This window comes from Notamacropus eugenii, chromosome 2, assembly GCF_028372415.1.
Source record: "Notamacropus eugenii isolate mMacEug1 chromosome 2, mMacEug1.pri_v2, whole genome shotgun sequence".
NCBI lineage: Eukaryota > Metazoa > Chordata > Mammalia > Diprotodontia > Macropodidae > Notamacropus > Notamacropus eugenii.
The window spans coordinates 70,701,926-70,727,150 of NC_092873.1; the positions used below are offsets into that span (position 1 = coordinate 70,701,926).

General features: G+C 49.9%; 1 protein-coding gene across 1 annotated transcript; it reads left to right on the plus strand.

The window, feature by feature from the left end:
- Positions 1–16,455: 16,455 nt before the first annotated feature.
- CFAP410 (cilia and flagella associated protein 410) lies at positions 16,456–23,661 on the plus strand. Its single transcript, XM_072640867.1, has 7 exons — positions 16,456–16,688; positions 17,687–17,705; positions 18,147–18,193; positions 19,072–19,301; positions 20,434–20,608; positions 21,153–21,354; positions 22,349–23,661. The coding sequence occupies exons 1-7, from the start codon at positions 16,612–16,614 to the stop codon at positions 22,475–22,477; spliced, it is 879 nt and encodes a 292-aa protein (XP_072496968.1). The 5' UTR covers positions 16,456–16,611; the 3' UTR covers positions 22,478–23,661.
- Positions 23,662–25,225: the final 1,564 nt, after the last annotated feature.

A 25,225-nucleotide genomic window follows, 5' to 3' on the forward strand; every position in this document is an offset into this window, starting at 1 on the left:
GGGTAGTGGCCAAGAGACAGTGGGGAACTAGATTCAATAAGTCTTGGCAGTTGGTTAGATGCTAAGGTTGAGAGAAAAGAGAGTAATGATAATTAATATAATATAATAGCTAGATTTAGATAGCATTGTAGGGTTTGCAACTGTACAGATGTGATCTCATTTTATCCTCAAAACCCTGAGGAGTTGGTGATATTTTGATGCTCAGAAACCTGAGGCTGGAGGAAGTTAATTGACTTACAGTCTCACAGCTAAATGTCTGAGGCTGAACTGTATTATAAAGTGGTGATTATCAAAACAATCTGGTACTGGCTAAGGAACAGAGTGGTGGATCAGTGGAATAGATTAAGTACAAATTACATTATAGTAAATGACCATAATAATCTAGTATATGATAAACCCAAAGATCTAAGCTTTTTGGAACAAAACTGCTAGAAATACTGGAAAACTAGAAACTAGATATAGACTGTCACATACCATATATCAAGATAAGGTCAAAATGGGCACATGACTTACACAAAAAGGATGATACCATAAGCAAATTAAGAGAGCGTGAAATGGATTATCTGTTAGGTTTATGGAGAAGAGAAGGATTTAGGATCAAAGAAGATATAGAGAGCACTACAAAATATAAAATAGACAATCTTGATTATATAAAATTTATGTTTTGCACAAACAAAACCAATGCAACCAAAATTATAAGGAAAGCAGAAAGCTGAAGAAAACTTTTGCAACAAATATATCTGACAAAGGCCTCATTTCTCAAATCTATAGAGAACTGAATCAAATTTGTTAAAATTTAATTTATTAAAAAAAGTCATTCCCCAATGATAAATGGTCAAAGGATATGAACATGCAGTTTTCAGAAAAAGAAAGCAAAGTTATCTATAGTCATATAAAAAAATGCTCTAAATCACTGTGTATGTATATGCATCCTTCATTGCCAAAGAAGACCATGTCATAAGAGAAATAATGACATGACTTGCACTTGACTTTTTTTTTTGAGTGAGGGAGGGCTGTGCAGGTCACCAGCCTCACTTTTTCTCCAGAGCCATCTGAATCCAGTGACCAGATATTCATCAGGATGACTAAAGATGACCCAGGATGAGGCAATTGGGGTTAAGTGATTTGCTCAAGGTCACACAGCTAGTGAGTGTCAAGTATCTGAGGTGAGATTTGAACTCAGGTCCTCCTGACTCCTGCACTGGTGCTCTATCTATTGATCAGAGAAATGCAGATCAAAACAACCCTGAGGTACCACCTCACACCTGTTAGAGTGGCCAATATGGCAAAAAAGGGAAATGTTGGATGTTGAAGGGGATGTGGGAAACTGGGATACTAATGCACTCTTGGTGGAGTTGTGAACTGATTCAACCATTCTGAAGAGCAATTTGGAACTATGCTCAAAGGACTATAAAATTGTTCATACCCTTTGATCTAGTAGTACCACTGCTAGGTCAATATCCCAAAGACATCCAAAAAAGGGGAAAGGATCTATTTGTACAAAAATATTCATAGTAATTCTTTTGTGGTGGCTAAAAATTGGAAATCAAAGGCTTACCCATCAATTGGGAATGGCTAAACAAGCTGTAGTATATGATCATAATATTCCATTATAATGCTTTAGGAATTTACAAGCAGGATGATTTTAGAAAAATCTGTGAATTGATGCATAGTGAAGTAAACAAAATCAGGAGAATGTGGTACATAGTAACTGCACTATTGTCAATATTGTTTAATGAAGAACTTTGAATGACTTAGCTATTCTCAGCAACACAATGATCCAAGACAATCCCAAAGGACTAATGATGAAGCATACTACCCACCTCGAGAGAAAGAACTGATAGTGATTGAGCACACTCTGAAGGATGCTATTTTTCACTTTCTTTCATTTTTTCTTCTATTTGAGTCTTCTTATACGAAATGACTAATATGGGAATTTTTTACATAATTACACATGTATATCCTATATTTGATTGTTTACTATCTCAGGGAGGGGGGATGGGAGGGAGGGAGGGAGGGATAGAATTTGGAATTCCAAACTTTAAATAAAAATGTTTAAAAATTAAAAGAAAATATGACAGTGATTGTTAAACATTAAAAAATAAAAAATAAAAAAAATTAAAAGAAAATACTTGCCTGGGGCTGGATTTGAACTCAGATATTCCTGGTTCCAAGTCCAGTGCCATCTATCCAAACCTGGTGACTGGGATGATGGGGGAACCCTTAAGAGAAAAGGCCTGGGTTTGGCAGGCAGGGACAAGGATGAGTTCCTGCTCTGGCCATGCTGAGAGTGAGTTGTCTCTGGGATACGCACCTGGGACCATCCCATCCAGGACTGGAGCTCAGGGGAGGGACTAGGGCTGGCTACCTAGATATGGGCATCATCTAAATAGAAATGATGACTCAATCTATGGGGCTGATGATGTCACCAACTATTACAGAGAGGAAAGAAGACAGGGCTCAAGACAGAGCCTTGGAGGCTGCCCACAATCATAAGAGGTGGGACCTGGATGGAGATCCAGCAAAGGAGACTGAGAAGGAGTATTTGGAGAGCCAGGAGAGTGCAGCCACAACATGATCTAGGGGGAGACGCTGTTGGCACGTCAGAGAGGAGAATGGAGGCTGGAGATGTGTTTGTGATTCACAGACTGTATGTGACCTGAGAGAGGAGTCTCAGTGAAGAGGAGGGAAGGACAGAGGGTTAGTGAGCAGGGGACAAGTGGAAGTGGAGAGGCCAAACAGAGGAGATTTTCTGGAAAACCAGCAATGAAGAGACAGTGGTGATAGCTTCAGAAGGAGGGTCTAGGGAAGGTTATTTGAGGACAAGGGAGGCCTGAAGAGAGAGCCTGGGACAGCCAGGAAAAGAGCCCCCTGAGACCAGGATGAGCTCAGAGACAGGCATAAGAAGGGTGGGCAGACTAGAGCTCTGCCTCAGAGCACCTTGCCAAAAAGTGGAGGACAGCAAAAGAGCACCTGCAGACAAAACCCAATAACAACGGGTCTCCCACACTCTATCAGCCTGTCAGTGACTTGATTTGCTTCTCTCCCCTGATGCAGATTGCAACCCACTTGGGTCTATCCACCCTGTCTGATGTTGTCTGTGTCCTCTCATGAGACCACCAAAGAGTGTGGACCCAGTGTGCCCAGAGCTTTCTCTAACTTCTCTTGACATACCCAGAATGCCCAGGGAGTATACTACACAGGCTGTCTGTCCACAGGCTCTCCTTCCCTCTTGGATACCATGACCAGCCCTTCCTCTTCTCTGATCACACATTTATTTGATGGCATCTTTCATGATTCTTTACATGTAATGAGATGCTACCTGCTTACAACTTCCCTGTGCCATTTCAATGACCCTCAACCTCAATTCACAGGCATCCAATACAGCTCAGAGAAGAGAGTTACTATAGCAATGTATGTTTGTTATGAGGTGGAGCTGAAAAGGGTTACTAAAAGACCTTGGCAAGTAGCCAAGCAGCTCCCTATCCTCCTACTGTTGAGTCCTGAGTCTGACTCATGGTCCATTGGCATAGATAACCCTGATTCTGAGTGGTTGAGAAACAGACAGATAGACAGATAGATAGATGGACAAAAGAATAGACAGAGGATAGGTAGATGGACAGAAAGATGGATGAATAGATAGACAGAAGGATCGATAGAAAGGCAGAAAGATCAATAGATAGAAAGATAAATGGATAGATAGATGGCAGACAGATGATTAATAGATAAAGCGATAGATAAAAGGATAAGTAGATAATAGAAAGATGTATAGAGAGATCAACAGAAGGGTGAATAGACAGAAAGATAAACCAAGAAGTAAACAGAAAGATGGATGGATAGATAGATGGACAGAAGGATGGAGAGACAGAAAGATAGAAAGATGATAAACAGAAAGATGAATGGATAGATGGACAGGAGGATAAATGGATAAATAGACAGAAGGATCAATAGGTAGACAGAAAGACAGAAATATCAATAAATAGATAAAGAGAGAGAGAGAAAGATGGCAGACAGATGATCAATAGATAAAGGTAGATAGATAAAGAGATAGAAAGATGTATAGAGAGATGAACAGAAGGGTGGATAGATAAAAAGATAAATGGATAGACAAACAGAAAGATGGATTGATTGATAGAAGGATGGATAGATGGGTAGAAAGAAAGATGGGCAGAAACAGGTACACAGATACATGATAGATAGATGGAAGGACAGAGAAAGATAGACAGGAATTGTTTCATTCTTTGTACGCGGTTCCCCAGCACCTAGCAGAGTGCCTGGCTCAAAACACCCACTTAATACTTTTTGGTTGACCGATCGATTGATGGGCTCTATAAATTGTCCATGCACCTACAGATTCTATTCTGGACAACACATTCTTCATCCACTTGGTTTTTCCTGGATGGATGGTAGAAACATGGTAGCTATGGGCAGCACCAGTGGTGAATATAAATTCACTTGTCAAATCTTACAGAGAAAGACAGTGGAACATTACATCACCTCATGAAACAAGGAGAAGCCATGGAGGGAAAACCAACTTAAAAACAGCTTGCTGAGAATGCCAATTAAGCAAAATCTGGCCAAGGGCATTTAAGGATGAAACTAGAAAATAGCAAACAGCTGGATAATGGAAAGATATGCCAAGTTTTTTATAGCCTGTTATCTTCTTCATAAAAGGTAGTGAGCGCACAACCCTCTCTGGGCTCTAACATGCCAGCGACTCAGGTAATTTTCAAGAGGTACAAATGGCTCTGAAGGAAACAGGGAAGGGGAGAGCAGATGGACCAGATCAGATGTAGAGAGATGAGATCCATGCTAAGGACAGCATGATGGTGACAGTACTCAGGACTCTACTCCCAGGGTGGCTGAAGAAGTGGGAAAGAACCGGAACTTTATTACTAGCCCAAAAAGGGACCAAGAGGGTGACCCCTACTACTCCGTGGGCCTCCTTTCTCTTCTGGCTTTTTAAAGTTGGCCAAGATTCATTAGTTTAAAGAGGGAGCTGGCCAACAGGCTTCCCTCCCTGGACCCCTTCCTCAGCTGGCCTTCTATTGGCAGTAGCAGCTGTGGAGGGTCTCAGGGTCTCCCTCCCAGAAGAGGCAGGTCCTGGCCCTCTCCCTTCTTGGGGCTTTAGGTCTTATGGTCTCTCCCTGAACTCTCTCCTTCTACCATCCCAATGGAACTGTCAAGAAATTAGTGTGAGGATGTCTCCCAAGGACCAGCCTTCTTTCTTTAGTGCTCTGGGAAAGGCTGGGGACAGGCAATAACAGGGAAGGGGAGGGACAGCTCCTCAGTTAAAGAGGCAGAAATGCCCACATGGAAAATGAACACCAGGATTTGGAGTTGTCCGTCACAAAGCCCCAGCCTCTCCCATGGCCCTTCAGGCAGGATTGGGATGGAAAACATGTCTTCCTCAACACCCTTAAGACTCTCCAGGTTTGCCAGCAGGCAATCCTCAAGATCCATTTGAACTCCCAGGCAGGTAGTCTGACCCTGGGATGGAAGCAGGCCTTGACCAGCATGTGTGAGGAAAGAGTGAGTCCTAAGGTTCTTTAAGCCAGGTAAAGACACTTGAGGAGATGGGTAGTGAAAGCCATTTTGGACCCCCCACAAAGCTGGCGCACTGGGCCAGCTATGCCCATCAATTGTTTCTCTTCCCCTCCCCCCTGGGTTTCTGGACACTCTCCTGCCCAGAGCTCAGAGGACTGTCCCATCCCAAGTGGGAAGGGAAAGGATCATCTGCAAAGCCAAGACTTCCCCAGAAATCTGGGCCAAGGAGCTGACACACCTTTATTTTTAACCTCCCTGATTGGAGTGAAGATCTATCTGTCAAAAGAGACTGTTTGCCAGCACCAAGGAGTCTGGACTAGGAGTTAGAAGACCTGGGATCCAGACATGGCTCCATCCCTTACTAGTCCCTGTGTGACTCAGTTTCCCCATGTGTAAAATGGGGGGATAGGACTAGGAGGCCCTGAGATCCCTGTTGGCTCTAAAATGGATTCTGTAAATCCCTTCCTCTCTTCTGTAAAGTGGGACAACGCTGTCTGTCCCCCCCCCCAATTGTTGTGAGGATAAGGGAGTTAAAGGTTTTGGGGGTAGGGTTGAGGTCAGGAAGAAGGTGCTTTCTCTCACAGGTCTTTCTCCATGTCTGGGGTAGCTGTCTCCCTCAAGAAGGGCTGTGTCTGTAAGCAGGAGCCAGCCTGAGTTCAAGCCCCACCTCTGGCACAGGCTGACTGGGCCTTTGGACAAGACACTTGGAGCCCCAAATTCCTCACGTCTTCCCTCAGCCCTGACCTCCGACTCCTCCTGCTTCTTCAAACTTGCTCTCATCCTCCTGCTTCCTACAGTTTCTGACTCCTGCCTGCCCCCAGCAGCCAAAGTCCCAAGTGACCGTTGTCTGCTTCCCTAAGGCCGGCCAGGTCCATCTGTCTCCCCTCGACTTATAGATTCATTCTTTCATTCAACAATCAATTAGTAAGTGGCTACTCCCTGACTTGCTTTCTTTTTCTTCTCTTCCCCAAGACTGGCATCTTTTGTCTCCCTTCATAGGGACACCAGCCCGCCAGACTGTACACACATCTGTCCATGGACCTCATTCCATTAAAAATTAAACAAATCACATTGGAGGGTAGACCAGACTCAGCGGCCATGTCAGCGTGGTGAAGACTGCTGTAAGCCAGCACTCTGAACCTGCCAAGACCCCCAAGGAATGGGCCAACATCCCTGGGCAAGGAGTGCCCAGTATTGTGGAAACAAGGCTCAGGTCCGGGATTGGGGTAGTGGGTAGCCCCAGAAAAGGGACCCCAGCTCCAAGGAGACACACCCAGGCACAGCAGCAGTTGTGGCTCTCAGGCTGGACTGCTGCTGCTGAGGATTGGGACTCAGCTTGACATCCCCCCCCCTCCATAGGCCAAGTCACCAGAACTCCTTCCCAAGTCCCATACTATCCCAAACCACAGTCAATCAGCTCCTAACATGACTCTCCTGGGAGGGATGAGATAAGAATGTGTAAGACAGAGACAAATTGTCAGTGGGAGTTACAATTCCATGTGTGATGCACAGCCCTACCAGTCAGGCATCTGGAGCTGCCCCTATGAGGGCATGGAAGGGCACAGGGGGAGGGGCACTCAGGCACCACCACCTCAAGACTCAAATTCTCCTGTGGCACCAGTGTCAACTAATGGTTATGTAATGAGAGCCTGAAAAGAAAAAGAAAATAAATCCCAGCCCTGTCCAACAACTTCGCAGGCTCAGCCATAGTCAGAGGCTGAGAGGGAGCCAGAGAACCTGGTCCCACCCTGCTGAGCTCCCCACCCCCACCCCACACTTCTGCAAGGTGGGAGGTACTCTGGCCCTGTCCCCCATCCAAGGTGGGCACTTGGGCCCTCAGTGGCAGGCTGGCCAAATGCCCCTACACACACATACACACACAGAGAGACACACAGACACACACACCCCCCACAGCTGGGCAGCTGGAGCTGTCCATGGTACCTGGCCTCCTGAAGCAGGGGCTTCCCACCCTGCCTTTCCAGGGCTCCAGGCAAGGTGCAGGGACAAATACTCAGCCTCCCCCTCAAAGCCAGTTGGGTTATTCCTGGAGCTCGGGTTGCTGCGGACAGAAGCATCTGCCAAAGTATCTGAGAGCTGACTGCGGCTCAGAGGAGAAGAGCAGGGGGAGGGGGGAAGGAGGGAAAGAGAGGATGGAGGGGGGAGGACAAGAGGACAGGAGGAGGAGCACAGCTTCTGGTAACTGCTCCAATCAGACTGCAGAGCCCAAGGGGCTGGAGAAAGAGTGAGCTGGGGAGAGAAGGCAGAGTCCTCCCAGTGCGGAGCTGAGCTCTGGTGCAGTGAACACAAGCAGCCTGCCTGCATACGCATGCCTTTGCCTCTGTCTCTCTCTGTCTCTGTCTCTGTCTGTCCTTGTCTTTCTCTCCCTCTCTCCCTCTCTCTCTCTCCTCTCTCTCTCTCTCTCTCTCTCTCTCTCTCTCTCTCTCTCTCTCTCTGTCTTCCTCTCTGTTTCTCTCTCTTCCTTTCTCTCTGTCTTTGTCTTTCTTCCTGTCTCTCTCTGTCCCTTGTCTCTCTCTCTCTCCTCTCTCTCTCTCTCTCTCTCTCTGTCTTCCTCTCTCTCTCTCTCTCTCTCTCTCTCTCTCTCTCTCTCTCTCTCTCTCTCTCTCTGTCTTCCTCTCTCTCTCTCTCTCTCTCTCTCTCTCTCTCTCTCTCTCTCTCTCTCTCTCTCTCTCTCTCTCCATCTCTCTCTGTGTGTCTCTCTCCTCCCCACAAAGAACAGTACCACACAGGAGGTAACCTGTGCCAAAGAAGGCATTCCTCTTTCCATCTCCCTGAAGCCTTCTGTTCCCAGGCTAGCCCCCCTGAGTACTTGTCCCCTTCCTCTCCTCCCCCAGGATCTTTCAGGACCTTCCTCTATCAAAGACCAAGTCCAAACAAAAACGCTGATATCTATAGTGTCCGTTCCAATGAGGGAGAGAGAGAGAGAGAGAGAGAGAGAGAGAGAGAGAGAGAGAGGAGAGCTGGCCCCAGGGCAGGATGTGGAGGGGTTGGACTAGATCAGAGGTTCAATGTTTGTGCAGGAGTGGGTCATGGAGGTCATCTCATACACCTCCTCTACTTGGAAGATCTGGAAACTGAGGTTCAGATTGACCAAGAGTGCTGAGATGATCCCCAGAATCCCTCAGAGGGACTTTCAAAGTCCCTCTTAAAGTCCCTTAGAGGGACTTTAGGACTCTGTCCTAAGAACAGATATTCAGAGATGATCCCCACTAAATGAGTGAGAGGGGCTGGCAGGCTCTGGTGGTCTGAGAGCAGAGCACAACAGATCCCCCTGGGTTGTTAATCCTAAATGCTTATACTGTGATTTGCCAGCCCTTGTGTTTTTGGACACATTCAGAAAGAGGGAAGCCAAAATGTCCTGGTACAGACTTTAGCAATGTCCCAGAGCACGGTGGGGGTGGCACCAGAGTGCCCACAACACCAGAGAAGCAGGGAAGCAGGGCAGGGGGCAAGGGCCTAATTAACCCCAGTGTTCCACATACCACTTGGGAAAGAACTGAAGGAAAGCAAACCAAAAGCTGCATTAAAGCAGATGATGAGTTGACAAAAATAGGAGGAGACGAGCAGGGAAAAGAGGGAGAGGAGAAGGGAAAGGAGGAGGAACGGGGAGGTGCAGGGCAAAGAAACCTGGGTTCAAATCCTGACTCAGCACTTCATCAGCTCCATGACTTCTGGGAGCCTCAATCTCCTCCTTGATAAAATGGGCATAATGATAAACTGCCTCCCTTGTGAAGGAGAGATGGCTAAGAGAGTGATGCTATACCAAATTTCAAAGCTGCCAAGGTCATGGTCATCTCCAAGAGGCAAAACCCCGAGGCCTGTAGTCAGTGGCATCAGGCCTCTGAACCCCAATAATGCTGGATCTCTACCACCCCAAGCACCAGGCTCCTACCCCCAGTTCTGGCTACACAACCAGTCAAAAAGCTCTTCCTCATATAAAATGGGCCGAAGTCCACTTCTTATGTATAGAGGGGGCGAAGCTGAGATGTTCCTAGAGGAAAAACAGACCCTAGAGGCCCCCAGTACAAAGTGTCAGGGAGACCCCTAACTGTCTGGTCCAGGAGAGGCAGGGGCAATTTCAACTTGAAAACCACCAAGGGAAGGTTCGGGGAGGGTTCAGGGTGGAGAGCAGACTTTCTTTCACAGGAACTGGTGGGACATAGAAGCAGGATGCTCTGCAGGAACAACTGAGCACAAGGTCAGTTTGGGGAGCCCAGCTCAGCAATGTCAGCCAGAGAACACGAGCAAAGGCGTCTAGGAGGAAGCAAGATTTGGCTCACTGCAGGCTCCTGCCTGGTAAGATACCATACAGGAAGCAGACTGTCATCAGGGTACTCTCACATTCACCACAGATCTAGCAGGTGCATAGTAGGACCTATAGTAATGCCCCTTCTTTCCCTTCTCCTTATGCTTAGCAGGCTAGAAACAGAATGTCTGCACTTGCCCTAAGTTGGGGAGCAGCAGAGCCTTCCCAGAAGCAGGCTCCCCAGACCCTTCAAAGAGAGAGATTGCATCAACTTCCCCAACCTGTTACATAGGATCCCAGATCTAGAACTAGGGGGGACTTCAGAGGCCATCGATCCCAACCTCCACAATTTACACAGGAGAAACTGAGGCTCAGAAAGGGGGCATGACTTGATCAAGGTCCCAGAAATAATAATTGTCAGGACTTGAACCTGGGTCCTCTGACTCCAGAGCCAGGGCTCTTTTGCTGCCATCCAATAAGGGCAGTGGAGAATATTGGGCAGGACAGCCCTTCTAGGCTAGTTCCTCCCAGCTCTGGACCTAGGAACTTCATGAGGCAGTCCCGGAACCTCAGCCTTTCTCGGAGAACTGGGAGGTCCCCTCGCCCTGGCCAGAGATGTGCTATGGGGGGAACCGCCCTTACAATTCTGGAACAAGAGCATCCCTTAGCAATGGAAAAGGCCAAGGGCAATGAAAGTGCTTGTCTTCCATGGGGGCTGGCACAGTCAAACCTGGGCAGGGACAGCTCCTGCTAAAGTGTGATCTATGGTCCATCTGTCCATCTCTGCCCTTCCTTGCTGACAGCATGCCCATATGAGGCACTGTGGAGGTGCCAAAGAACAGCCTTCCAGCTTCTGCCTGTCAGTGGCTGCCTACAGCAGGAGATTCAGTCCCTTCCCCCACCAGTTGGGGGTCCATATTGGAATGAAACGAGGCATCACAGGTTATTCAGAGTTAATAGAAGGAGGTTTAATTCTCAGACAGAGATATCAGCACCTAGCTTGGGTAGACAAGCCCACCTCTCCCTGTTCCTCCACAAGGAACTGTCTATTCAGCATGGCAGGGTGTGTTCATTTCCCTGGGACTCTACATGGGTGGCCTCTTTAAGGTGCTTAAGTGACTGTCATGACGTTGGGAAGCTGTGACCACAGTGATCACTTAGGATCAGGGACAATGAGGTTGCCTTTTCGGGAAAGAACTAGCCTTATCTCCACCTGGGGAGGGAAGGGGACCACACTCTTCAAACCTGTGAATCATAAGGTGGGTTTGAGGTAGGGATATGTCCAGCTCCTTCCAAGCTGACTCAGCTCCCCAGGACATCTCTACTAGGCCATAGAAACCACTAGACCCTGATGCCCATCCCACCCCAGAACTATTCTCAAAATCCCAAGTATGCCTGCCCCGCCCCCGCCCACCCTCCCAGGTCTCCCCTTCCCCTTGGCCACTTCCTCCAAGACCCTCCCATTTAAGGAGGAAATTCAGGACAAGGATGCCTTATTTCTCCTGGCTGTACTGCGCATGCATGTCCATGGGACTTTGTCTCCCATGATCCATCCCTAGTTTCTTTATTAGAATGCACAGTTCCTGAAGGCAGGCACTGTCTTTCTGATTCTATCTGCATTCCCAGCACTTAGTACAGCCACTGGCACATAGTAAGGGTATAGCAAGTGATTGTTGGTTATTTCATCTTTAGGAAGAATTCTTTGGAGTCAGAACAAAGAGCGATGGGCAGATGTGAAGAGGTCGTTTTAGGCTTGATGTTTAAAAGCTTCCTGAAGTGGTGGAAAAGGCAGTGGTGAGCTGTTAGTGCCCAGAGGATGCCTACTTGTCAGGTGTGTCCTAGTGGAGATTCTTACACAGATCCAGATTAGACTGGAGGGTTTTGGAGGTCCCTCCACCTCACCAAATACCGTAAAGAGCCTCCGACTGCACCTCTGCAGCCAGACTTCTCCCTCCTCACCAAAGCACAAGGTGGGGGCCCTTTCCTGGCGAAGGATCCTGACCCTGAACTGCCCCTAAAGTTCCCCCAGACTTCCTCAGGTCATTTAGCTGGCCAGTCAGCTACAGCAGGTTCCCCACTTCCTTCCCCAGGACTATTTTGGATGCCCTGGGAACCATCTGTACCCATGAGGTCATAATCCAGGGGAGGCAAATGCATACTTCATAGTCACAAACAAGAATCCCAAAGGGGGCAGTTCACCAGCACAGGCCAGGCCTGTGGCACTGGCAATGGGCAACTGGGGAGGGCACTGTCCATGTCTCGATTCCACAGGGAAGGCACATATTTCAGAAGCTGATCTCTGAAAGCGAACACCTGAGCCCTAGAGCCTCTTGGAGAAGGTTGAGAAAGTCGAGGAGAAGAGAGTGTTCCTTCAGCCCGTGCTCAGCTCCCACAGCCCAAAACCAAATGTCGTCTCTCTCCATTAGTGGAAGGTACACGTGGACCACAGAACACAGACTTGTCCCAAGGTGGTGCTTAAAAGTTCAAAGAAAAGAAAATCAGGCCAGAATGGCTCCTTTACAAGCTTCAGAAACACCAAAGAGGCCATTACACTGAGGTCAGGAAGACCTTGGTCAGCACAGACCAAGGCCGGCTCAAGAAAAATGATTAGAATCAGCAAGGCAGAGCCTGCGCCTTCTGGTCATGAATAATAAACAGGAGCAAAGAGGCTGTGAGGGTCCTGCAGAGAAAAGCAGGAAGGGGGAGGAGGGCAAGAAGCAGGAACGGGGTCAGCCCAAGGCCAGAAAGCATGGGAAGAGGTCTCAGCCAGGCAGCCAAACTTTCTTCTCTCATTGACTCTCTTCTCAGAAATCTCTGCTCCTTCACACTCATTTCCAGGAATGTATTTTTATGAACCCTCAACAGTGGGCTCCTAAAAGGTCTCCATAGCTGTATGGAGCCTTTCCAGTGTCCTCTGGGTCAAAGAAGGAGCTAGGGGCCCTAAAATAGAGAGCAAGACCTTGACAGTCTTGTAACCACCTCCTTCCAGCTGCTCCTCCTCCTCCTAATAGCAGGAGAGAGCAACAGGCTGCTGCCAGGAAAAGCACTGGGCACAGAACCAGGCCATCTTTGCCTGCCCTCAAGGAGTGCAGAATTGAGCAGGAGGGAGGCAAGGCTGCAGGTGCCCATCTCAGGAAGTGGCATACAGATTGGTGTTTCCACTGTCATGTCATCCTTAGAACTGACTCCAACACACCCAGCTTCACAAGAGGACCCCCTTAGAAGCCAAACTCCAATTTCTATTTGACTGGCTAATACAATGCTTTCTGCTGACCACCCCTCTCTCCATGAGACTGTTCCTGAGCTACACAAGCTGGCCTCACTCTGTCCCACACAGAGAAGACAAGCCAACACTGGTGCATGACCAAGTGAGATGCAGACCAAGGTCACCATGTACTGTCTTTCCTGCCAGGGTGGCACTTCCTCCTCACCTCCCTCTCTTAGAATCCAATTTCTTCCAAGACTTGACTCAAAGACCACTTTGCCCAAATCCTTCTTGATTCCCCCAGCCACTAGTGTCTTTCCCTCCAAAAGCTACGTTTTCTTTGTAGTTCCTATATCCCTAGGGATGTCTTCCCCATAGATTGTCAGCTCCCTGACTTTTGGACAAAAGACTCTCAGTGGACTTGGTGACTGGTTCCTGGCTGTCCTTTGTTCTCCAAGAGGTCTGTGGCACCAGGGAGGTGTTGCCATGACACATGATTTAATTGGATTTAAGTGAAAGAAGCTATGCAAAGTCACCAACCTCACTCTCTCCTCCAGAGACCTCTGGGTCCAGTGGCCAGAAATGGATCAGAAGCACCAGAAACAGCCCAGGATTCAGTGGAGACCTTGGCCTTTTCAAGCTAGGATCTTTAACAGGTCTTAGTTTGACTGAGGCAAGTGCCACTTCAGTGATTAGACTTAACAAGAAATGAGGCAGAGAATGGCCTCTTTAAAACCAAAACCAAAACCAACAACAAAACAGACCTGGGAGGGGAAGACCCTCAGGGTTCCCGGCCCAAACTGGTGACTAGTAAATTTGTAAAGAGACTCCCTCTCAATGCCAGGCCTCTTGGTGGTCTCACTTTGGGTAACAAAGTTTAGTCTGTTTGCTCACTATGACAACCATTGGAAGCCCTGCCATCCAGGATCACAGCCTTGGAGTCACCCTCACCTCCCACATACCAAGTCTGTTGGTTCTACCATCCACCCCCTCACTATCTAGGCCCTCATCACCTCTCATCTAGAGCATTCCAACAGACTTAACTACAAATTCACATTATCTATGGTGTATCTATTTTTATATGTTTTAATAAACATTTTACAATTACAATTACATCTGCATCTGCCCTAATCCATTCTCCTTGTCTGCCAAAGTGAGATTTCTAAAGCTCAGGTCAGAATACACACTTAGAGTGGTATTGAATTAAGTCCATCAGTCACTCCCCCATACATACTCAGAATTCAAATTAAGGGTTAATCCCCTAACCAGGATGCCTTTATCAAGTGGGAATATCTCCAGTGAATCAATCCATCAATCAGAGGCATTTGGAAAGGTGCCACAGTTAGTAGGTTTGGCTTGGGGAAGGAGATTCCTGGCAAGTCCTAATGATCATCTCTCCTGGGATCATGGGGGTGGGGGCAGGGCAGCCGGGGAAGAAGAGTTGAAGTTTTTGCTTTGGCCCCCTATGCCCAATGTCCTGGAATGGTCTCCCTCCTCTCCGACTCAGAAAGGTCCAACTTCCTTCAGGACTCAGGGAATCTTTCCAGACCCCTCTCTCCCAAACTACTTGGGTTTATTTCCCATTTCTTCTGCATAGGAATTCACGGCCGTCTCTTCGGTTAGGTAGGGAGCTGTTCATTTCTGTCCTTACATCACCAGTGCTTGGCCTGTAACACTGGGCACATAATGAGTGTGCATTGGCTGACTGACCCTGGTCCAGCCACAGTGTCCCAGTAGTTAGGGGCACAGGGTGCCAGGAGCCTCCTCATCCTTGAGAGTTGGGAGAGGGAAGGAAGAGTACACACACTTACAGGGTGCCTACTATGTGCCTGGCACTTTGCAAGAATCACCTCATTTGATAGGTCACAGTGACCTATCTAAGCTGCTTCTGAAGAGAAAAGAGACTACCTTGCCTGGATCCTGATTGTGGCTGGTGTTTCCTGAATGTTATCACACATTGGGGCAGCTAGGTGGTGCATGGGAGATAGAGCACTAGGCTGGAGTCAGGAAGACCTGAGTTCAAATCCAGCCTCAGACACTTACTGGCTAGGTGACCCTGAGCAAGTCACATCAGCATTTGCCTCAGTTTCCTCATCTGTAAAATGAGCTGGAGAAGGAAATGGCAAACCACTCCAGGATCTGCCAAGAAAACCCAAATGGGATCACAGAAAGTCTGACCCAAACTCAACAACAACAAAAATTGTGCATTGGTTAATTTCCCAGTTTAACTTTCACTAGCCTGGGGATCCAAGGGTCTGTGAACACTGCACCTCAAAGGGTAATAGTTCCTAATGGCTAGCATTTAGATAGAGTTCTAAAGTTTGCAAAGTAAACTCTATTTGATTTTGGCCACAGCCCTGGGGAGTATAATTATCCCTGTGTTACAGATGAGGAAACTGAGGCACAGAAAGTTAGAAGTGTGGAACTCAAACCTAGGTCTTCTTGACACCAGGTCCAGGGCTCACCCAAAGACAAGGAGTTATAAAAAATATGCCCAAAGCAATGGAAAGTAGAAAAGTGGTTGGTTAGTCCATCTACATGCACTCATTATATGGTTACTGTGTGCCAGGCTCTGGGCTAGGCACTATGGATATCAAGAAAAACTAACCATTCCTTCCCTTAGAGGACAGCAGTTAGGGAAGGGGGCACCCAACATGAGTTCTATAACTGCCTGGCATCTATCCATTCCTACCTGAGTTGTTTCCACCAATCCAGCTCCCTGAGGGGCAGGGCTGTTTTCAGACAGAAGTCTTAGGATCTGGCTGCTGGGGCTCCTTTGGCCTCAGTTTCCTTATCTGTTAAAAGGAGTTGGACTGGAGGATCTCCGAGGTCCGGTCCTGGGGCTTAACCCAGCGCAATGTCCACAGTCAGGGCAGATGGATCAATATTAACACTCATCATTACTGATGGAGGGGTTGGCACCCTGGCTTTTGACCTTACTCCCTGTCTGTGTTACCTAGCATATGCCACTTGACCACCCTGAGCCTGTTTCTCCCTCAGTAAAGGGGGTTGATCTAATGCTCATGGTTCGTGAGCCCGCAGGGGTAGGGCTATCTTGCACGGACTGACCACCCTCGGGGATACTTCCTTCTGCTCACTTCTCCCCACCTCCCCTCTTTCAGGCAGGGGGCTGCTGTTCTGCCCAGCACATCCCTCCAATTGGGTGGGGAGGTTTCAAATTAGGGAGGGCATGGCTGTGGGCCCCAAGAACTTGACCCTGATTTAGGACTCAGAACCAGGGCTACCACCGGACCACCTTCCTGGGCCGCTGTGCTAGACACACTGGACACGAGACGACACAGCCTGGGAGGCAAATACAATGTGCACGTGGCGGCCGGGGGCGAGACCTGGGCCGTTCTGCGCATGTGCCGAGCGGTTCTGGGAGGAGACAAGAGAGGCGGAGAACAGCGCGGACTGGTGGGTGGAGCTCGTGAGTGACACGTGACCCACGGCGCGCCAATCCAGGCCAGCCTCTAGACCCCGCCCCTTGGAAACGTGCCTCCGCCCAAGGATGGCGCAGTCTGGCTCCGCGGCTCCGCCCGTGGCTCTGTAGCTTGTTCGCTAGCTCTCTCGCTGGGCTGGTCGCGGACCGGCCATGAAGCTGACCCGGAAAATGGTGCTGTCCCGGGCCAAGGCCTCGGAGCTGGAGAGCGTGAGGAAACTAAACTGCTGGTGAGGGGCGGGCCGGAACGAGAGTACAAAGCATAAGTCCTCCCCTCCGCCCCCCCACCGCCTCCCTCTGAGGGAGTGGGCAGAACTGCGCATGTGCTGTTCCATGCGGGGGGCGAACTGCGTGTGCGCTCTGACGTGACGGGGGGAGGGGGGAGGAGTGGGCGGGCCTCTGGGTGGGGCCCGCTGGAGTAGGAATACCCCGCCCCCAGCCCAGACCTGGGTCTCAGGGATGCTTTGATGTCCCAACCCCCAGCATCAAGGACCTGGGTTCAAGTGCTGCCTTAGACATGTCCCAGCAGTGGGACCCTGGGCAAGTCACTGGCACCCGGCTGCCTCAGTTTCCTCATCTGTAAATTGGGGATAATAATGATGGTGGCTGTACCTGCCTGATCCTTGTAGAGTCCTTTGCACAGGCCCTGGTGCGACTCTCATCGTTATGGACTGTGGAGTCCACTCATGGTTCCAAATTCTGCCCAATAGGGGCCAAGCCTGGCACTGACCACACCAGGGTCCATTGGGGGCCGAGCCCAACGCTGACCATGCCATGTCCGTTGGGGGCTGATCCTGGTACTGACCAGGACAGAGCCTGGTCCTGAACCCCCAGCAGCCACCAGCCTTCTGGGCTGCCTCATCACACTGGGATGGGAGCACTCAGGCCCCCAGACCCAGTTACTTGCATCATCCAGAGGGGCAGAAATGCCCATGAGGCATTTGGGGGAACCCAGGAAGGGAGGAGGAGGGCTTGGAGCACCCCACCTTCTTTGTTTACTGGGTGTCCCCCAAACCTCCCACATCACCCTTCAGCTTCCAGTCTTCCTTCCCCATCACCCCCTGGCTTCCTCCTCTCTAGAGAGGCTCCTCATACCTTGGAGGCTCCCTCCAAGGCTATTGGGTCAGCCTGTCTTGGGCCACATTTCTTGATCATGTTTTGGGGGAATTTAAAGTGGGATTTTTTTGCCTGATTTTGAGAAACTCAGTGTTTGTCTTTCTGTTTTCAGGGGCAGCCACCTTACCGATGTAAGTGGGGCCCTTTCCTAGGAAGGGTATGGAGCTTTTTCTCTGGGGTGGGTAGGCACATCTTTCATCTTCGCCTCCTTTCACAGGAGGCCCCCCAATCCCAAGGAGTCAGTGACATCATCGTCCAGCTGAGGAAGGGCCCTGTCTGCCCGCTCCCCTTCTGCTCCTGGCCTTAATGCTCTGGAGTCTCCTTTGTTTACACTAGAGAGCTTTCTGCCTGCAGTGGGGCCCTGGGGTCCAGCTGGCTGCCCCAGCTTCCCCAGGGGGTCTCCCTCCTTCCCAGCCAAGCTCAAGTAGAGAGGGCAAGACAGTGACTGTGAGGCCCCACTCAGCTGAGAGACATGTCTGGCTGGTCCCCTCCCCTTGAGTCAGGAAAAAAAAGGGAAGCGCTCCCTTGGGAGGGGGGCTCCTCTTCATTGACAGTATTCTTGGTGCTCCCAGATTTCCATCTGTCGAAGCTTGCCCAGCATCGAAGTGATCACACTCAGGTAGGTGCTGAAGCATTCCCTGCTGTGGTCCAAGCCTGGAAACCCTCTCTTGGGAGCATCCACTGGGCCTGGGCTCCCAGATCCCTTTGGCATCAGGTTTGGGGATTCAGGTTTGTGCTCGATCACGCAGTCCCAGTGACCTGGCAGCTATCGGAGGCCCTGGTCACCTGGACCACTCACATGCATAAGGACTGAGATACTCCTCCTCACCATCTTCCTGTTACTATCCCAGCCCCACCCTCCTCCCCCCCAGGCCTAGGCCTTATAGGCCTCTCACCTGACCCCCAACCCTCTCCCTCCTCCCCTCTCTAAGGCATCTTGAACCTTGCCCTACTAGTGCCTGCAGGATCAAAGGTCATCCTTCTCCTCTTGTTTGATTGAGCCTGAGCGAGAGGCAGGGGCCTCTTGGAATTTGGCCTAGGTGGGGAGGGGTCTGGGGTCACCCAGGAGGGTCCCTGAGCCTCCCCACTCAGCCCAGAGATACAGAAGGTCCTCCTGGAGGGTCCATCAGTTTTTTTTAGCAGGTGGGCTTGGGGGGTGGGGGCGGGAGGAAGCAGAGATTGGTGTTCCTTCCTAAACCCAGCTTTAAATGAAATAACCCACCCTGGTGTTAATCCTTAGGCCTATGGGTGTGACCCATGTGGCCTCAGGCTCCATAGAGGTCAGTCTGCACTGACTAGGCCCTGGCTGCTGTAGCTCTGTGAGACCAGGGTGCCATCCAGCTTCTGGCCTGAGTGACCTGAGGGGAAGGGAGGAAAAGGGATTCCTGGGGAGTAGGAAGAAGTAGGCAGCCCTGGTGGTCCTGGAGGAAAGCACTGGGTGGGTCCTTCTGGGCTGAACCTTCGAGGGCTTCCCAGTGACCCCCTTCCTTGGCATAGTGTCAACAACATCTCTAGCCTGGAGCCTGTGAGCCGCTGCCTGCACCTGAGCGAGCTCTACCTGCGCAAGAACAACATCTCCAGCCTGGGCCAGCTCTTCTACCTGAAGGACCTTCCACGCCTGAAAGTCCTGTGGCTGGCGGAAAACCCCTGCTGCAGCCCTGACCCGAGGCATTACCGAATGACTGTGCTCCGCAACCTGCCTGGCCTACAGAAGCTGGACAACCAGAGTACGTGGAGGTGGCCCTCCACTCAGACCTGGGCTCAGAGTGTGCTGGGACTACACGGGAGGGACCCCCCCTCATTTCTTACTCTCCATGACCCCATTTGAGGTTTTCTTGGCAAAGATGTGGGAACAGTTGGTCATTTTCTTCTCTAACCCATTTTCCAGACAAGGAAACTGAGGTGTACTGGGTAACTTTCCCAGGGTCATATAGCTAGGAAATATATGAGGTTGAACTTAAACTCAGGTCTTCCTGGCTCCAGGCCAGACACTATCCACCTAGCTGCCCTGAGAAGGGAAGGGGCTTGCTCAGGGTTACCCAGCACTTTGTCTGCACCCAGTCTCAGGGTGAGTCATCTGGCAGCAGGAACTGTACCTTCCACCCTGGAGACCTTCCACTGGCAGATGACAGCCCTGCTGTGACCTGGGCCACATCACTGGGCCTCAGTTTCCTCATCTGGAAAATGGGGATAGGGGCACTGAGTGACCTTTGGGGTCCCTTCCAACTCTGGTTTAAGATCCTAGGATTAGCACCTCCCACTCCTCACCCTCTACCATCTGAGTCATGAATCTCATCAAGCTCCTTGGGAGAATCAGAGGGTTCGCACAAACCCTGGTTATACCTGGAAAGGAGAAAATGAATCTCGAAGCCTCCTGTGGTTTGGGGGATGGGGCCGGGACTCCCCTCGATTTGTGTGCTTAGGGACCTCTCAGGTTCTTAGGGCCTTGAAGAGCTCAGAGTACACCAGGATACAGGTACAGGGTACACAAGTCCGCACCACTGCTCCAACAGCATCAGGGAAGAAGGATTGGGGCTGGGGGCCCCAGGGCTGCAGCCATGCCTCTGTCTCCTGGTCATCTTGCCCTTGGGTCACCATCAGCCACATATGGACCCTGAGAAAATATTAGACTAAGCCCAATGTACCTGGGGCCAGCTCAGGACCCTCCAGGGACATGATGACAGGGCCTGTCCAAAGAACATTGTGCTAGCATTGGGATGACCAGGCTGGGCCCTGATCCCTCCTTGGTTACCAAGGCAAACGGGAGTAGGGTATACCTGAGTATGGCTTTAATTTAAATGTTGTCTGTGCCTGAGAGAGGACAACTCTGGTGATATCACTTCTCTGCTCTCCCCACAGCCGTCACAGAAGAAGAGCTATCTCAGGCCTTGATTGAAGGTGAGGAGATCACGGCTGCTCCAGCTAGGCAGGCCTCTGAGAATGGTCATCCTGAGCTTTCCTCTGAGCTGAGCACCATTGACTCAACTGTGGACACGGAGGGTGACCTGCTCAGTGATGGCATGGAGGAGACCAAGTGAGCCTCCCCCTTGGGAGTGGGGGGGACGCCAGAAGAGGGCTGGCCTGGGCTCCCATGGAGTATGTGTGTATGCATGGAGAGCATGTGGGGCCCCCAGGCACTGCAAGACTCTGGATCGTCCACCCAAAGGGACTGGAGTCTTGTGTGCCAGGCACATTATTCAAGGTGGGGGACAGAGGAGCCTGTGATGCCACTGGCATGGGACTTTCCCAGGCAAGGAAACTCCCACCGCCTGGATACGTCAACTCCTGATCCACATGCTCGAGCCCCAAAAACAGCAGAGACTTGGCCAGCTTTACATAGAGCCAGGCCTTCTGGCCTCCCCTCCTCTTGGTGCCCCTTTCTCCAGACACACTCAGCTGCAAGGGCAGAAATGCCAGCCAGTGTTTTTTAGAGTGGGGAGGAAGGGATGGGGAAGAGCAGGGCCCAGGGAGCAGAAAAGGCATACCAGCAGGGGCCACAGCCAGAGCAGAGCCTGGAGGCAGGAGGGAAAGGCTGCAAGGGCGGAGCCCCCACTTTTCTCTTTTCTCTCTTTGACCAGCAAAATCCGGGAGCAGCTTGGCATGAGGCCCCTGCCCAGGGACCGGTTTTCCTCCTTTTCCCCAAGAGCATCAAGTGGCCGAAAGAAGAGAGTGAGTGTGCCTGGGAGCACTCTCCCATGTACCCAGTGCGAGGACCGGCCTATGGGAGCCCCGGGGCTCCCCACTTATCCGGAGGCTGGACTTCTGGCAGCGCCCCCGGAAGTGAGTGAGAAAGTATCTGGTTTGCCAAGGCTATCAGGCCTGACACCCAGTCTAGGGTGAGGCCATGCTCTGCCCCCACTCTTCCTGAAAGAGGGAGGCAGGCAGTGGGCAGTGAGGGAGAGGGAAACCAGGGTCAGGGGTCAGGCAGGGGAAGGAGCATTATAGAGAGATCTCCAAAGGGTTGCTTCGCAAAGGGGTTAATGTGGGACAATTGTCCTGATAACAAGAGACAGCAGCTGAAGATGGGTAAACAAGGTGTGCCTCATGACCTCTTACCATGTGCTGCCAATCTTGGAGGTTCCAAGGGTCTTCTTGAGTTGTCTGTCTTGGAGAGTGTCTGTCTCGGGGCCAAGGCCCGGCTTCCCAGCCCTCTGGCTGCCAGTCAGCTGAGACTCCCACCATGCTCAGAGCTACCTTCTGAGAGGCTGGACAAGGGCCATCTGGAGGTCAACAGAGGGTAATAAGAGGCTTATCATGCTGGCCGGGGTCAGTTACCTCTTCCAGCCACTCCCAGGTCCAGTCACCCGAGTTCTCTGGCCAAGTCTCTTTACCCACTACTAACTGCAGATCTGGGGGTGCCTCCATGGGTGCAGAACACCACCCTTTCTGGGCGGGTGGGGAGTTGTCCCTGCAGGGCTTTGGTGTGCCTGTTGACTCCTGTTACAGGAAGTCCTGTGATACAAGTGTCCTGAGCTGGGATGAGGCAGGCTGGGCGTGCTAAGCCCTCCCCATGCTGACCACCAGTTCGCCCCTTGTTTGTCTAGCTTGGGAGCTAACGTCAGGACATGTAACTTCAGGATCAATAAAAAGTGGGTCAGGAGTAGTCATTGGCAGTATTCTTGTCTGTGGTGGCAAGAAGGGAGATGGAGGAAGGCAACCCATCGTCCCATCCTGTGAGTGTCTTCTTCCTACAGGACGGTGGGCTTTGAGGGGCCTGAGCTCAGAATTAGAGAGGAGGGAATGATGTTTTGGGTTCCCCTTCCTGTTTCCACAGAACAACATCTTGAATGCTGTCTTGCTGCTTCTGAAGGAACTGGACGCTAAAGGACTGGACATTGTCCAGCAGACAGTTGGCCGTCGACTTCAGGCCCTTCGGAAATCAGAGGTACCTGAGGAACGCTAGGGCCCTGGCCCACAGTGTCCACCTGAAGGTTGTTCACTACAGCCCCCCCACCCCAGCCAAGCTGAGAGAAGCCAGGGCAATGCTTTTGGACAGATCTGTGCTGGGAAGCCTTTGGCCTTTAGTCAGTCCATGTAATCTGTCATGTGGCTGCTCCCCACTCAGGTAGGCGGTGCCGCAAGGGGACAGGTGACAGCGTACAGAGAGAAGAGGCTCAAGTCTATCCAAGGTTATGTTTCCAGGCTCACTCTAGTGTGTGAATATTTGGGATCTGCATCAATGTATTGACCAGGCTTTGTAAAAAGCTCTCACTTTTACATCCTCGTTTTCCCATTGGATAGCATCTGGTGATGGCAGCCTCAAAGGCCATTTTACCTTATGAAGTGTTTTTTCCAAAGTTCAGTCTTCCAAGTAGACATTTTCTAGGTGACAGGAATTGTTTCAAGAGTGTCGTTGCATTCAACATGGCTTTGCCCATCCTGTTGGCCTGGAGAGACCCACAGAAAGGCCCCTTCTGAGCCAGCCTTCCAGGGAGAATTCTGGTCATGAGGTTTCAGCTGAGCCCCTGTCCAGGCACTAGAGGAAGAGTTCAGTGTTTTCCTCTCTCCTCTTCAATCATGTGCACCATCTCATCTAGCTGGCCTGACCTAAAAAACAGCAGCACCCTCACCCATGGGCCTCCAGGATCTGTTGCCTACATGGCCTACAGACCTACAGGTCACGAGAAGGGAAGAGGGGCCTGGGTGCTCAGCACCAAAGACATGTCTCTTTGCCAGAAGGTGTGAAGCTCTCAGAGGACTGCTGTCCATCTTGATGGAAAGTCTGTCCTCCAGATGAAGGGCCCCCAGCCTGAGAGTCTGACAGGGCTTGCTGCCCAATTACTGGGGACCTTGGATTGGATGGCATATGGGGTCCTTGTGGCTGACCCCTGTTAAGGGCAGTCCTTTCAGATTGCTTAGTCGTGACCCTGAATTTAATGGGTGTGGTCTTTCACAGTGGACCACAGAAAAGCCACAACAGCACTGGTGGTACATGGCCATCTGTGGGGATGACCAGCCTTAGGACTGTCTGGGAAAGGGCCACTTTGGGGGGGTAGTAGTGGGGAAGCCTTACTGCTTGTCCTTTCCTTAGGCTTCCTCTCACCATGATCTGGATCTTAGTCAAATAAACCATTTTTCAAAATAACAGATGGGTAGTTGTCATCTGACTCTTTTTTTGGCTAAGAGTACTTCCTACTGGACTTCCCTGAACTCAGGCCAGCCCCTCCCCACACAAGCCATCCACTTGCCCCTCATTCATCCCTCAGGCCAGGGACATTCATGTGACCCTGGGATTAAGTCTGAGAACGGAAGGAAGAAAACTCTCAGAAAATCAGCAGCAGGAGGTGTGAATGAAACAACTGACTGTATTTGACCTTGCCACCTTCTTGATACCTCGCCAGAAGACAAGGGCCATCCTTGGGAAGGGTGACCAGTTGACCACAGTGCTCCAATGACCTAGAAATGCACCTTTATTGGACCCACAGTAGTGAACCCAGGCCCATGCTGGTCATTGGCCAGGACAACATGTAGACCTCTTCCAGTAACTTGGATAGAGCTAGAAAAGGAACCGGCCTATGGTGATTTCTTAGATCCCAAACTGTTTCCCTAAATGCAAAAGTCAGCGCAATGGCCCCGGGCTCTGCCTTTGACCCTCCCAGTTGCATGTTTTTATCAGCAGTTTCAATAAAGGTGTGGAGCTAGATGTTTTTACAGTGGAGGTTCTCAGACTTTGTGGTCTCAGGTTCTGTTATACTCTTCAAAGTTATTCAAGATCCCAAAGAGCTTTTCTTTGTCTGGGCTTTTTCTATTGATATTTATCATGTTAGGAATTAACATCAGCAAATTTTTTAAATATGTTAAAATGTAAATAAATCAATTACATGTTAAAACTATTCCCCCCAAAATAATGAGATATTGTTTCACATACTTATAAATCTTGCTAATGTCTGACTTTACCAAAGAGAGTCTCATTTTTTTGTGCATTCAATCTACTCAAGATCTTATTTTGGCTGAATGATATGAAGAGAAGCCATCCTCACCCAGATATGTGGTTAGAAAACAGAGAAGTAGATCTGTCAGATTGTGGCCTCCTAGGTTGAGTCACTGTGCCTGGCATCATCCCATGTTGTGTTAAAATTCATTGGTATTTCACTTTGAAAGGATGCTTTACTCATACATCATAATTTGGTAATTTCATGCCTTGTTCGTTTGGAAAATGTGGGCCCACTAAGTTGCATGGATCTTCCAAATGTTGACACGTTATACAATGGCAAGCAAAGAAAGAAAAAATCACTTTTGTTCCTATCAACACAGAATCAGAAAAACCTTTCATGATTGGGACTATCAGGTTCACAGTGGCAGATACAGGTTTTCCAAAATTCTAATTTTCATTTGGAAGCTTGAATTTTATTACTGATAACAAATATGGTCAGTTGTTTTCACTGAAGTAACAGAATCAACTGTTTCATTTTTTTAGAAGATATCTGCAAACACCAAAACTGAAAAAACAGTTGGTCACTCTTCCAAGTCCGAATCGTGTTTCATGAAAAAGGCAGCCAGCCTAGCTAATCAAAAAAGGGCTTTTTCTTTGTTAGGTAGCAGCAGAGTTTTACCCACATTTCCCATTTCATCCCAGAAACAGTGAAAAGACACACTTAGTAGGATTCATCACTTCCACTGCCTAGTCAAGGATGTTCTTTGGTAAAACTGG

Coding starts and splice junctions, on each gene's coding strand:
- CFAP410 (XM_072640867.1), top strand. CDS start 16,612: ATGAAGCTGACCCGGAAAATGGTGCTGTCCCGGGCCAAGGCCTCGGAG. Junction 19,302..20,433: donor ACAGAAGCTGGACAACCAGA/GTACGTGGAGGT, acceptor CTCTCCCCACAG/CCGTCACAGAAGAAGAGCTA. Junction 20,609..21,152: donor GATGGCATGGAGGAGACCAA/GTGAGCCTCCCC, acceptor CTCTTTGACCAG/CAAAATCCGGGAGCAGCTTG.